Source organism: Populus alba, chromosome 9 (assembly GCF_005239225.2).
Source record: "Populus alba chromosome 9, ASM523922v2, whole genome shotgun sequence".
NCBI lineage: Eukaryota > Viridiplantae > Streptophyta > Magnoliopsida > Malpighiales > Salicaceae > Populus > Populus alba.
In genome coordinates this window covers 10,351,998-10,366,791 of record NC_133292.1, presented here as the reverse complement: position 1 = coordinate 10,366,791, position 14,794 = coordinate 10,351,998, and the positions used below count along the sequence as shown (strand labels likewise).

Sequence of the window (14,794 nt, the reverse complement as noted above, 5' to 3'; positions counted from 1 at the left end):
TTTAAAATATAACAACTATCTTGTTACTATTCTAAAATATATACTATTTCACCTAATCAATTACTATATTTCACCAAATGACTTAATAAAATCTATTGGATTTGGGATGGTAAAATTATGATGGAATTTAACGATGGATGGGACCAGGTACCATGATAAGTACCTGGCAGCAGCGACATGACATGATGCAAAGTAACAGCACCTTACTTTACCTTTGTACTTTAAAGCCTTTTGTTTTTGCTTTTGAAAAGTATTCTAAAAAATTATTTTTTATTTTTATTTTCATATTATTTTAATATAATAACATTAAAAATAAATTTTAAAAAATAAAAATATATATAATTTTAATATATTTCTAAACAATTCTTTTTAAAAACAATAAGCACTGACCTAATATAAACATACTTTTCTTCTTAATTGAATGGATAAATAACGACCTTATCTTGACAAAGAATACAATGCAAACACCTTTCGAACCGTGTTGAAAAAAAGTAATATTGGTTAAGCTAAAGTTGTTCAAAAGCCACCTTCCATGCTTGATTAGATTGCCAAAAGTCACTCTGTCCGTGCAATCATTTCGTCTAAATCGTAGAAAATACTCTCGGGACAATAAATTATTAATATTGGAGACCCTGCAATTTGTAATTTATAATCCTGTACATGATGAGTCAGAAAGACTAAAGAATCATACAAACTTACCCAAAGTTGTTAAACTCATCCCTCTCCATGGATTAATAGCGTGTTTGTTAGTGTGGTAGCAGTTGCTTTTCAAATAGTTTTTCATGCTAAAATATATGCAAATGATATTTTTTTATTTTTTAAAAATTATTTTTGACATCAGCACATCAAAACGATCCAAAAAATACAAACCACACTCAATTTTAGCAAAACAAAAAATTCAAAATTTAATGAAACGCAGGTACAAACGCAATGCCAAACAGTGTCTAAATCGAATTAACTCGGAACATCGTTTTAAATTAAATCAAAAAAATATTATTGGTGAAATTTAATTGACTTAATTGACCTACCTGTTTAACCTCGAGAAATTTGCTTCTTCTTTTTCTTTTTTTTTAAAATAAAAAATCCAATGACATACAAATCTTGATTTCCAAATCAAGCATATAAATTTTGAAGTTTTTTTTAACAGTTAATTTCTTTTTAAAAAAATTGTCAATCCTTTCTTGATCGAATTTTTAGCAAATCATCCCCGCATTCAAATATACATTTTCAAAGTTTTCTTATATTCAAATTTCAAATGTTTTTTTATTTATTTGAATTTTAAATGATAATGCAATGCAAACCCACTTGCCATCTCAACAAAAATCAAGACTTTTATATGCACACTGCAATCGCCTTTAATCTGGCTGATTAGAAGATCTAAAACCATCAGATTTCTCCAGTTTTTACGTTACCAAGTGGTTTTCCGAGCTAAGTCATTAGCACCGACGGCATGCTGCATCATAATTACCACGTCGATGGTAAGTCACGGCAAATCATGGTTCACAGGATTCAAAACTGTCATTCCAGAGAAAAAGTAACAATTAAACAGGAAAAAAAAAAAAAGTTAATCACTTTGCTAGGAAAACACGAGGAAGATTTAACAGAATATTATCCGTTAATTATAGAATTGATCTAGTACGATTTTTTTACGCTTTCTCTTCTACAATTAGTTCAAAGAGTCATGATTTACAATTAAATAAATATAAATACGATAGGAACTCTCCATCCCATTTTTCTTCAACTCGGGATGACTCAGTAAAAAAAAAAAACCAACCCCTCCTTGCCATCTCCAATAAGGGGGGGGGGGCAAACTCTATATAACCCAGTTAAAAAAACCCACTGCCTCAAAATAATTCTAAGAAAAAAGTTATTAAAATTGTTACGACTCAGTAACTCGCTGAGTCAACCCAGAACCGCCTAACCATGAAGCAACGGCGTTGATTCACCCAAAAGCTCAATATGCCCCCTCAATCCCACGTGGCAGCATCTCTTAATTTCATCAAGATTTAAAAACCGACCCGATTGGATCGGGTCGGGTATCGACACGACCCGGATAATCTCTTCGAAGACAGCCTCGTCACATGGGAAAGTTAACGGCCCGGTGTTTTTGAAGCCGTACACTTCCTCGGCTTCCACGAGCAAGTTTTTGAAGATGGGATGGTTAAGGTACGTCGCACGGACAACAAACCTTTTGCAACTGGCTCCTACACAGATTGCCACGTGGCCAACTGGGACATCAGATGGGGCAGCAGCAGTACGTGAACTTGTTGCTCCTGCTGTGGCTCTTGCCTTCCTACGCCACCGTTTAAGCATTTGCTGGATTCTTACAATGTGCCGGATTTTGTTGCACTTGGACATTATTTTGCCGGAAAGTGAGAGAAAATGCGAGAAAGCGAGGGAGTCGAGACTGAGAAAAAAATGTCAAGCTATGCTGGCTTAAAGGTGAAGCGGGTGTTTAAAAGGAAGCTATAGTAGAGAAAAGGGCTTGGTTTTGGAGGTAATTACGAGATTGTGCGTGCTGTCAATGGTAGTCAAGACCATGTGAAGGGCAGACCACTAACGTTGGATTAATTTAATTTTTTATTACTAGTTGGCTTTAGTTTTATTAATATGTATTTATCTTTTAACTAATCGAATGAAGTCTAAAATTAATAATTATATAAATTTTTAATAATTTTAAAAAAATTCAAATTTAAAATTATTAAAAAATAAACTTAAAATTTAACCGATTAATTTAATTCATATAATTCTACTGCTCTAATTTCTTGATAAACGTGCAAGTAGATGGACTTTAGGAAAATGGGATTAAAATGATGATATATTTTGGGCCCATGATCGATAAGAACTTGAAGTATAGGCGTTAGCCACCTCCTTCTGTATCTTGCTAGAGAGATGTGTTCAATTCTCCTTACCACCAAGGAGGATCGGAGCAGACTGGCTGACAGAGTATAAATATCTTACAAATAAGAGAGCAACCTTCAAGTCTCTTGCTTTGTAAAAGAATTTGGATCATGCCTTCATTGTTTTTAAAGAGGGTTTTCAAATATTTAAAGATTCTCGGTTACAATTCTACGTCAATTTCCTTGACAAACCAATTAAGAAAAAATCGTTTGAATTTACATTTTACATGTACGAGCATTGTTATCTTTTATTTGGTTTTTAGAAGAAAAAGATTATATCAGTTCTCAAAGAGGGCTAGCTTATTTGTTTTCCCTTCTCACCTCGTAAAGTTTCCTCACGGCCTATTTGGCAAATATAAATTGCCAATTTTTAGATCTCACGATCATTTGTGGTAGATGGAGAGGAAAAAAACAATCATTCAAACAATCTCTTCTATATATATACCAGTCCTAAATCCATGCTTCACTTGAGCTGCAACCAAGGCACAAGCTGCAAGTTCATTTTCACTACAGAAAGTAAACATTTGGTAGCTCTTTAACAGCTAGTAGTTCATGGAGTACGTGCTTTACTTTTTTCGGTGGAGGTGCTTTTTTTTATAAGTTTTTTCTTCATGTAGAGTAAAATAAAATAAACATATTATAGAAATTAACGTCATATTCAAACAATCACTATCTTTACGTATAATGACATACATCTCGTAATAATGTTACTGTAGCAGCTCAAATCCACACCAATCAGCTCTCTGATAAAAGTGCAGAGCTTGTGTAATTTGCAACCAGCGTTTCCAGCAAGCTAAGATAATTTTCTCACCTGTCTTCCGTCTCAAGTATTTCTTGGTAACATGGATAGACTTTTACAGGCTACTCGTAGCTATCTAATGCTGACAGGATTCCTAATGTCAAAACGCTTAACTACCAAGAGTCGATGAAGGTGAAAAGGACAAATCATATGTGTATATTATACAAAACATCTGGGTACGTATGTCTATACAAACATATACATACACACATTGCATGACTGAAAGGAATATTAAAACATTTTGTTTTTGTTGCAGTTTCTTCTGCTCCCATGATCTCTTGTCTCCCAGTTTCTTCTAAACACAGCAATCCTGATTAAATTAGTAAATAGTCCAAGATTTGGGGAATATATGCTGGGGCCTGCTTATGAACTGATTAGATATGGTCAGCCTCGGTCTAAGGACAATTTTTGGGACTAAAGCTTAGTCCCTTTACAGAGAGGAACTCATGTTGCCTGTACCAGAAAATAAGCACACATGCAGACCTTTTGACAGGTCCTTTATGGGTTGCTTTAGACAGCAATGGGATCGTTTTTTTAAGGACGAGGATGTGCTTGGATCATTTTCGCTTGTATCAGTCGAGTCCCTTTCTGATCTGGCTGTAAGCATGTCATGCATCTCGGGTTGTGTTGATTTTTTGAGCGTGTTTTTTAGTTAAAGAGCAATTTCCGGGGCTCCTGAGCCCTACCAGCTGATGGTTTTTGGACTTTTTTTGTGAAAAAATGGAGGTCACTGGGTGTTGAAAAGACTGGGCTTGTGTATTATAATGGGACTCTTCATCATTAGGAGTGACAATGACCGTTTAGGTCTTTGAATATGTGCCTGCAAGTTAGTTACCTTGCCTCAATTAACGGTGGCTAACATGGAGGAACATGCACCTGTATTTTTGCCGTGTAAAGATGATTTTATGTTTTCGTTGACTATTAATCTGCTCCAGTATCGCATATATCCTACTAATAATCCACCCATGTTTTCTTAAACAATCGTTGACATAATTAATTTAATTACCATGCAAACCATCTAGCCTTGGACGCCATAACCCATGAACTCGCACGCAGTTATATTCTCTGTCTGAATAATTCAAGGCAGTTCAAAAACATCATATCGAAGCCCGGATCTTTATGCAGATTCATTTTCTAAAAAGCTGGTGTAGTTCTCTAACAAAAAGCTAAACACCGGTGCTGTTATGTTTACTGGTAAACTAGATGCAGATACACTTGATATAAAGAAGTACATTCACCCACCATCCGCTTAGGTTGGACTATTATTTTTCTAAATTAATAAAAAAGGTTAAGATAATGAAGATTTTTTAAAAGTATTATTAAATTTAATTAAGTGATTCGATTTTAAAATATGTTAATTTGACTTCTTGTCTAATTCTAGTGTCAAATTAAATCTCGTGGGAACTTACCTAAAATGAATCATTCAATTTAATAGGTTTTAAAACAACTTGAATGAGTACAAGTAAAAACATGATATAGATTAAAATAAAAAACTTTAAGGCGATAATTTTGTTTTAATACCGAGACGATTCTAAATTGGATTAACCTCGATCACCCTGCGACCTGGATCATGGCCTTCAATGAGTTTAATTACTTTGTTGTTTTTATAAATTATTTTTATTTAATTTTATGATAAAATTAGATGCTTGCAAAATCGAGTACCATCCCTAATAAAGATATTTATTTAAGATCATGATAACTCTATAGAAAATAAAAAAATAAACTATGAATTTTATTTCCTAACCAATCCAGTATTGAAGAAGAATGAAATAAAAAAACAATTATAAAAATTAAAGGATCAAAAACTAAAAGACCTACTAAACCTGTGAATCAAGTAATTTGAGTCAATATGTCAAGCTCGCAAAACAAGTAATGGATTTTTTAAAGTATTTTTTGCTAAAAAATACATGAAAATAATATTTTAAAAAATTATTTTTAACATCAATACATCAATAAAAACACATAAAAAAAATTAATTTGGAAAAAAATTAAAGATGATGGAATGTACTTAATTAATAGCTGATGCTTCTTGTTATTTTATATGAGAGTCGAGACAAAGCCACTTTTAAGAAACTGCGAGTACAGTCGATTAAAAAAGGTAGGTGGTGGCAGAAATAAAGGCCCATATTAACATCTGTAGTGTTCTTCCACCTTCTAACATTCTTTGGTTGGTGCTTCTGCTTAGTGCATTTTGGTTTTACATCAAAAGAATATTAGCATAAGAAGCCATGCACTTTCCCTGTCAGATTTTGGAGGTTTTTGTTTGGTTGTTGTTGGTTTTAGTAGTTTTTTTTAAAAAAAGTATGTTAGGTAGTGTAATTAAAGTTTTGTATCATTTAATTTGATATTATAAATAAATTTTTAAAAATAAAAAATATATTATTTTAATATATTTATAAAACATTTTAAAAAATAATGTTTTCGTCCTATAGACAAGCATGATTTAGATATTTTGAGCTAAATCTTGAAAAACAGCAACTTTTGATAGATGGCATGGGAGAGTTGCTTGGATAAAATATTCTTGCTTGTTTAGTAAAGTATGATTGTGATTGTTTTTCAAGGTGTTTTTTACTTAAAAATATATTAAAATAATTTTTTTTATTTTTTAAAAATTATTTTTAATATCAGCACATTAAAATAATCTAAAACCATAAAAAAATATTAATTAGAAACCAAAAAAAATAAAAAATTTTAATTTTTTCAAAAGAACTTTTAAAATATAAACACAAACAGGCCAAAGTCCCTTAAGGAAGAAATCTGAGGCAAGTTGTGTCGTATAGGGGTTGGGTTAACTTCTACTGAATAAGTTTTTAATTTTTCTCATAAAATACCTAATTCATTCTTTATTGGCAGACAGACACACGAGCTTGAGTTCGGAATAAATGAGGGCTTACCTGTTGAGAGTGGAATTCCCGGATAGGAGATGTGAGCGGTTTATGAGCCCGCTTTGGGATTTGGTCTTTGGTCTTTGGGCTTTGGTATTTGGGCTTTGGGCTTTGGTATCATGGATCCCTCTCCCGTCGATAACGATGACATTCTACATATTTAAAGCCAATTCTGTAATTTTCTCTCGCGAGGATGCTCAGGATAAATATATATTGTTATGAAATATTAATATTAAAAATATTTTTTTTTTTTATTTTAAAATATTTTTAAAAATTAATCATAATTACAATCCTAAATACTATTGGGTCAAATTTCTTTTAAATTTTAAATCGTTTGGCTCATTAATTAATGTTTAAAAACAATCATTTCCCCTCTATTATTGAAATTTAATCAAATTGAACTCTTAAATCTCACCTTTTTTTTATTAATTTAAACCTCCACTTATCTATTATTTTTTCTCTTAAATTAATTGTGAGATATTAATTGATCAAGTTAAGGGCTAGGTAAGTGCTACGTGTATGAATTAAATGACAAAAAACTTAGAAAAATAAAAATGAAAATTGAAATATTTCTTATTCTTTATTTTTATGGAGAGAATTTTGTTGTTTTTTTTAATTTATCGTGTATATATCTTTTAGATTTATGGATATCTTCGAATAACTTTTCAAGTATAGTTTTTATTTTTGTTATTTAAAAGTCAAATTCATCTAAGATTTTAAAAATAAATCAATAAATTAAGAGTTCGGATCAATTTTTGCGCAAGGGCCTTGACTTTCACATGTAATAATGGACTGGAAGCTTAAAGCAATAAAAACAAATTGAAGTCAAGGTTCAATAAAACCAAATTATTTGTAAATGGCTCAATCTAACCAAATTTTAATAGAAGAGGGACGAGGAGTAATTTTTAAATGTTCATTAGCGGACGAAGCCTTGTAAAATCTAACTCAATTATCCATATTCAAATGAGCCAATGTTACAAGAGATCAATTCCAAATTTTTTTAACGAAAGATCATTTCCCAAATTACTTCAAATCTAGAGAAAATTTGATCCATTTAAACTTAGTCAAGATGAGGACTAGACCCAAGTAGTCTGCAATTCGCATCAAACTTGCGGGTCGGGTTGGGAGAGCTTACCCGAGAGCCTACTTGCATATGCTAACAAGCTGATCTCCTGCCATTAGATAATTTTGTTCCAAAATTGATAGGTTCAGAACTATTTATGGATGAAATCGTGACTCCATTTTTTTTTTTTTTGATGAATGAAAAGATTCATTGATCAAAGGAAGCTGCAAAGGGAAGATTCATTTATGGATCAAAGACAGTGGCACACCGGGCAACTCGGAGCAGAATCGACAAGAAACTCTTCTTTTGAAGGTTTGTCTTTGCCCGTTGAAACTCTGAATCCCAGCTAACCAAATTCTTGCTTTCGTAGAGTATATCCAAGACAGCAAGCCAAGCAATAAAGCTGTATCTGGGCAGGTGCCATGAACCCCAATTAAGAAAGTACCAATCAAATCGAGGATTCCTGTTTCCGATACATTCTTAGACGAAAACCACTCATCGGTGGTTAGCTTCCAGGTTACCTTATTATCAGTGCTAGAATTAGGAAATAGAATGCCACACAGAGCACTTTGAATGTACATCATTGTTTCTGTTGCAGCAGCAGGCTACCACCAATCATTTTCCTGAACAATTTCTGAGACTTTTGTATCGATAAACAAATTTGGTTATATTGAAGACACATCTTTGATTCCCATTTTCCTGGACAGCAGCTGGGTTGTTAGTTGTTACTATCTCTACAATAGATCAGTCAGTGCACCAACTTGGTATAATACCTGTTCAATAACTTGCATTCTAGAGGTTGATTACTGTAGTCTTTAGACTGGTACTTGAGTCGTGGATTTGCTTAAGATTAATGAGGCTTCTGCAAATTTGGAAGAGAAGCTGCAAGCCTTTCTGCTACATTCATTAATGGAGTGAAATCTACAGCGCTCCCCTGCCGCTGGGCGCCAGGCGTCAAGGGCAAATGGGAATCAAAGTTGTGTCTTCAATTTCCCTCTTGGGAGTCTACGTAAAGATCTAGAAGAATTTTAAGAAACCAAGTCAACACAAGACAAGGTTGGGTGAATTGTTCATTTCAGAAAAACAAATTAGCTACTGCAGGTTCTGTTTCCATAATAGTTGCAGATATAGACATGAACAAGAAGGCTACCTCCACCATCCTTTTAACGTCACAAAAAGCAGTACCACCTCCCATACATTGCCCTGCCAACTACTTATCCAGCACTCCAGCTAAAGAAAATATATTTCCTAGTTGCAATGAAATTTAAATTCTTCTCTCTGAACCATAATCATGCAAATAATTTAATCCCGCTACTCTTCCTTTTGGAAGCCGAAACATGAATGGAACACGGAACCTGAGAGGTGAAATGTGAGTTCCACGGGATACGAAAACTCTTCGACGTGGTACAAAATCCTGTTAATGCCTAATGACTTTCAATGGTGTCCAAACAAGGAATGCATTGCATTTTTCTTCCACTCCATATCATAAAAGGAGGAAACATACTTATGAGCCTGAGAGATCTGCAGGCCCAGAATCAGAGTACTGAAGCCGCATTCTGATGGAATACAGTTTACAGGTCTGTTATGGTCACAGTTTGAACTCCGCATCATCCAAAACAAGTCCACCACTAGCAAGCATAAAGTCTATCAATGGAGACCGCAGCCGTGCCTGGTGCGAGAACAACTCTCTAGACAACTATACGACACGGGACTTTTTTTTCTTCCTAGCCAACTGGAAATAAACTAATGAAACGAGGAAGGAGGAGGCCTAACTGAGAAAATCAAGAAATCACATTATCAAAGATTATCAAAGAGAACAGGGGATTCTTCAAAACCTCAAACTTCAACCACATAGATCGATATGACAGCTCATGGATGGATCAAACCATTTGTTAAAACGATGAAAATGGAACTGAGAAAACCCAACGACACAGACAATTATTTTAATCAATGGAAGATTCAATCTTCCGCCATTTACACATTGTTACCAGGGCAAAGCTAACATCTTTTATGATGACAGGGCTGATCAAGAAAACAAATCTCACAAACTAGGTCAACAACTTGCGCCAAAAAAAACCCCTTAAAGAAACAGAAGCAGTGCATCATGGTGCATAAAAGCTTTACACCAGGATGAAAGACTGGTACAGTGCTGTTGATATGCGTTATTTCTTGTCAACTAAACTCATCTTGATCCTAATATTCAACAAAACTATTTCTTTCAGTGATGAGCCTTTGCCTTTGCTTCAGCTTTCTTTTGTGACTTTGCCTTTGCCTGCATTTGAAAATAAAAGGCCACCATATAAGCATTTATAAATCAAATCAATCACGAGCCAAAATCAGTGTGGGGTCAACTGCTGAAAGACAAGTAAACGGCAAAGATTAAACGCCATTGTGAAAGAGTTACTTAACACAACAATTATAAAATGAAGACACGCAGAAGCATTTTCTGATAGAATCAGATTCTAGCCTTTAAAATATTGCTATAAGTTTTCCTCGGCAAAAGAATGAAAGAATGACAGCAAGTTGTAACGCAAGGATATCACCTCAACCAAAAGAAACATTGCTACAACTAGATGTGAAGAGAATTCCAACACCGTGAAAACACTTCTCAGGCAAAACAAAAAAGGGGTTCAAACACATAAGAAGAGAAGGATCGGATTTGTTCTTTCATTCAAATTCCAACATAATGTTTCCTCGCTATCTTTTAGAATCTATATTCTTACGAGTTCAGCAATCACCAATGAATTCCCTTAGCTTATTTAACAACACTGCAAGTTGAGTAGGGTACGATCCGTAATCAGGACAGTTAAATTTGTGGGACCCGCTTAAAACCCACCAAGCTCTCAAAACGAACTTGAACGCATAGCAATTAGAACCCTGAATCCAGTGGTGAAATGAGTTCATTTTTAGTAAGACAAAGCTACCTCACCTATCTATTTAACACATTTCCCTTCAAATTCTGAAGCTAACTGTTACTCCCCAGTGTTAAATTTCTCCTAATTCAAGAAAAGCAATCATCTTGGTAAATAAAAGGGGCCCTTCTTGAGCATCAAAATGTAAACTTTCTTTATAAAAAACAGGGTAAATGTACCTGGAGATACTTAAGCTTCACACTCCCGTAAACGAGACCCAAAGAGAAAGCAGAAACACGAGCCACCTAACAAACCCCAAAACATATAAATCAATTTTAAGATATTTTATTTCATTTCCTAGGGAAGCGAACAGATAGCGGTTGGTAGTTGAGAAAGTTTACCAGAGCGAGAGTGCTGGTGCCAGAGTAAGGTCCAGGAGGCGGCGCCATTGGAGATTCTTCCGGAAACAAGAGAGAGCCTGCCTGTAATTTAATCCAAAGTACAAGCCCTAGATTTTGATATCTTTTGGGCTCTTGTGAGACTTGTGTTTGCTTTATAAATAAATGCCTTTAATCCTGTACCCTCGCCTTTACCGGAGCTTACTACCTTTATTAGCGCCAGTCGTTGGATGTACGCTTATTGGAGGGTGGGATTGCTGATAAATGGTTAAAGTATTTTGATTTTTTTTAAAGTTGATCTTGTTATATTTTTCGCATTATATTTGGATCGGATGGGTCCATCATACTTTTTTGTTAATAATTTAATAAAAAAACTTAAATTTAAGATATCAGGTGGAGTTTTTTTTAAAATAAAAATCTTTATTATGATTAGAAAAACCAATCTAAGAAAGAAGAAAATATTAAAAAATAAATTATCATTCATCAATTTAGATATAAATAATTTTTCAAAATGCTAGGAATATATAATGGCCAAAATTCTATCAGGAAAAAAAAAATTAGTATCTAAAAAACTAGCTACAGCAGAAGAAAAGGAGAATATATGGGATGTGCTGTTTTTTTTTTCCAAAAAAACAATGTACGTCTCCTAGTCACTGACACCAACAAATTCTCATACGAGTATATACACCGAAGCACCACCACCCATATGCTCTCCACGCCCACAGAGCGCCTCAAAAGTCGGGTGATCACGAACACCACCATAGACTGGCAAAGCCACCTTCCACGACGCTGCTTGTCCCTTCTCCGATTGAAGTTCAGCCAAGCATGGCAGCGAACAAGGTCTGTCTCTCTAAAAAGCTTCCTTTTGTTTTGAAGATAATATATAACCCACTGGGAGTCCACTACTTTCCTGTGGAATGACTTTCTGCTAACTGAGTAGCTTTTCCTCGTAGCTAGATAGAAGATTGTAGATTTACAATATTTGCAGTGATGGGATTCATCCCCTTGGTTTCTTGATGGGTTTAATCTTGTGATCATAAAATGTGTGATTTTTACTCTATATTATCTAATACTCTGTTTGGATAGAAGAATCATGAGGCAATAATGTTTTGCTACACAGCTTCGATTTTTACAGCTAATACATGAACCATATCATATTACTTGACTTTAGCACCTCATATCTCTTATAGAACTTCTTCTTATTGTGGATGTAATTTGTTGCTTTTTCTTTAATAGTTGGAATGAGATTTTGTCCCTTGTTGTGAATCAAGTTCTCTATGAATTGAATGAATATCAGTAGTCATATTATTTGTTTCCTGCTTCTTTCCTTTTTTATAATCTACTGGTTTTAGCTAAAAGGCCTAAAAACACAATAAAGAATAGGTAAGGTCTTTCAATGGCTAATAGAACATCAACGTTTTAACTTGTTCAAAGAATGTGGTCATCTTGCTCAGCGTGGAACTCCTCTCTGTGAAAGGTGACCGATGTCTCTTTATATTGGACTTTATTGGCATGTGGAATTTTGAATAGCTGTTAAGTTAATTAATTATCACAATATATGCAATAGAAGTTACTTTTTCCTTAGTGTCTGGAGTTATACTCTTTGGAACAATTAACTCTGAAGTTGCTGGTAAAATTCTTCTGAAGCAGATGAATGAAATCCTGCTTCTCCTATTAACCTCATAAGTTGTAGGAACAGTCCATTTATTTTTCGATTAAGATTTATCAAGTGTCATTATCTTTTTCTCACACTGTACTCTGAACAACAAAAAATTAGCACCGACTGAAGAATATTCAAAGAATGTGATATAGTTTGGAATCTGGAAGGATTATAAAATGTCAATCATCACAGTGTTATGAAATGTCACAATCCTGCTAACATGTAAAAATCATCCATTTATTTCCCTTGATCTGTAGTATTCAAGTCCAGTACTTTTTTCCTGATACACACTTTATGATGTGGCATTTTCATGTTTGTCATTGGTCTCTTTGATTGCAGGCAGATGCAGAAACCTTTTGAAGAAGCAACATGTGCTTGAAAGATTTGTGATTGGCAATACTATGAACAGTGTAGATGTCGTTGACTTTGGAAGCGTAGATGCTACTGCCATTACACATCCAAAGAGGAAATGGCTACTGAGGGGGGTGATACTCTTGGGTTGGAACATTGATGATGTGCCCTTGGTGGGCTAGATACCAACTACAACTATACATCAGAAAGAGGAGACAGTTGAGAAGATTGTCCCTGCTAGGCAGGTAGGGGTGAATGTTTGAGGGGAGGTCTGTTGTCCCACTGCTGGTAAAGGGATTTAGCATACTACCTTCTTCAAGGGGACCTCGCAGTCCTCTTATTGAGCACATTGATATTGTGATCAATCCAGATCCTTCAACAGCAGATCCTTATTGAGGCAACTTCCCTCCCTGGGTGTCTTACACATCCACTCTGGATGGGACTGGGATTTCTGAGGTGCCTCCAGGTGGAGATGCGAGGGGCTATTTCCACTGTTTTCTTGTGCTGGAATGTTATGATTGCTGCCTTCCCAGGATTCATGCAAAGGATGGTGAGTTCTGGAGAGGTTTTCCTGTCCCTGAACCTCATTAGGTTGTTTTTATTCCTAACTTACCTGGAGAGGCTTGGGTTATTGGTTGAGTGTAGGGATCTGGGTTTCGGAATTGATTCTCTAGCGAATGGGCTGGGGAGATTTAGGAAGGTGTTGGAGTCCTTTGATCTGGGCAGGAGGATTGATGAGCTCAAGGAGCAGAAGGCTGCCATTATAGTGGAGGAATCCAACATCGAGGGAGAGTTGTGGTGGGATCTCGGTAGTATTGACAAGTTGATGTCTCGGAGCCTTGTTTCTTGGCAGGACCTTTGGTAAAACTACTTGTTGGACTATCTATCAGTTTGTGCGACTATTTTTTGCTTTATGGGGTCATATAATGCTCTGTAGTAGTTGCTGATATTTTCTCAATCCAAATCACTCAAGCTCCTGTATCTGTTTCTCAGTATATATACTTCCCTGATGTGGTTTTTTCCACTTCTCACCGGTCCCTTCCATAAGGTCATTGGCAGTCGCCAGATGCACAAACCTTTTGCTGAAACCATGTGCTTAAAAGATAGTTGAGACCAGAGAACGTAATCAAGAGAACTGGTTGATGTTTAGTTTAAGCTTGGAGTGTCATCCAATCACAAACTTTGAACCTTTGAGCCACTGTTTTGCCACAAAGAGCGTGCACTTTTGACAGATCTTTCAGTTTTACTGTTTTTTTGGCCATTTCAAGGACTTTTATGCTGGGACCTTCTTTCAATTACAGGGCAAGATTTTTGGAAATTCATTTCGAGAATTTCTAATTATGAAGATAATGATCTTTTTTTCGATGAGAAAGAAAGTTGTGGCCATCGAATCTCTATCATGAAGATTTTAAAAGTAAATGTTTCATGGTTCAGGTTGATCTTGAAACTTATTCTTTTTTCTCATCAAAGTAGCAATCAGTGGCCTCAGGTTCTCTCCAATCCAATTGCTGCCAAGAGACTCGAGTGACTCTGGGTTGGGTTTTGAAGAGTGATGGTGGTATATTCATTCTTGTCTTAAATGGTGAGAATCACCTCTGCCATCCGTACATTCATCAGCCATTTCTCTTGGCATGCACAGAGTTGGAACTCACTTTCATAGACAACTGTTAAATGGTCCTCTAGAATATGACTTCCCTCCCTGGCCTCTCTCTCTCTCTCTCTCTCAACACACAAATAGCTTAGCAAAACCTCCATTGGAGGAGGGTTTTTGTAGGATGATGCAACCATGGATCTAAAGGAGGGCAAGCAGGGACATGGGTCTATGTCCTACAAAGAATTAAAAAGGAATCCCTGGACCTCAAATAAAACTCAGTTTGATCCCTACA

General features: G+C 35.2%; 2 protein-coding genes across 2 annotated transcripts; both read right to left on the bottom strand.

Moving 5' to 3' along the window:
• Positions 1-1,596: 1,596 nt before the first annotated feature.
• On the bottom strand, positions 1,597-2,417 carry LOC118058990 (auxin-induced protein 6B). Its single transcript, XM_035071813.2, has one exon. It carries the CDS (start codon positions 2,356-2,358, stop codon positions 1,918-1,920), a length of 441 nt encoding a protein of 146 aa, XP_034927704.1. The 5' UTR covers positions 2,359-2,417; the 3' UTR covers positions 1,597-1,917.
• Positions 2,418-9,560: 7,143 nt separating this feature from the next.
• Positions 9,561-11,058, bottom strand: LOC118058989 (uncharacterized). The gene is made up of 3 exons (XM_035071812.2): positions 10,901-11,058; positions 10,739-10,804; positions 9,561-9,919 (listed from the first exon to the last, which is right to left on the bottom strand). Exons 1-3 carry the CDS (start codon positions 10,946-10,948, stop codon positions 9,866-9,868), a joined length of 168 nt encoding a protein of 55 aa, XP_034927703.1. The 5' UTR covers positions 10,949-11,058; the 3' UTR covers positions 9,561-9,865.
• Positions 11,059-14,794: the final 3,736 nt, after the last annotated feature.

Bases quoted from the DNA above. Each gene is read 5' to 3' on its own strand.
- LOC118058989 (XM_035071812.2), bottom strand. From the start codon at position 10,948: ATGGCGCCGCCTCCTGGACCTTACTCTGGCACCAGCACTCTCGCTCTG. The intron at 10,805-10,900 runs GTAAACTTTCTC...GGGGTTTGTTAG, and splicing joins GCACCAGCACTCTCGCTCTG to GTGGCTCGTGTTTCTGCTTT. The intron at 9,920-10,738 runs GTACATTTACCC...TTTCAAATGCAG, and splicing joins TGAAGCTTAAGTATCTCCAG to GCAAAGGCAAAGTCACAAAA.
- LOC118058990 (XM_035071813.2), bottom strand. From the start codon at position 2,358: ATGTCCAAGTGCAACAAAATCCGGCACATTGTAAGAATCCAGCAAATG.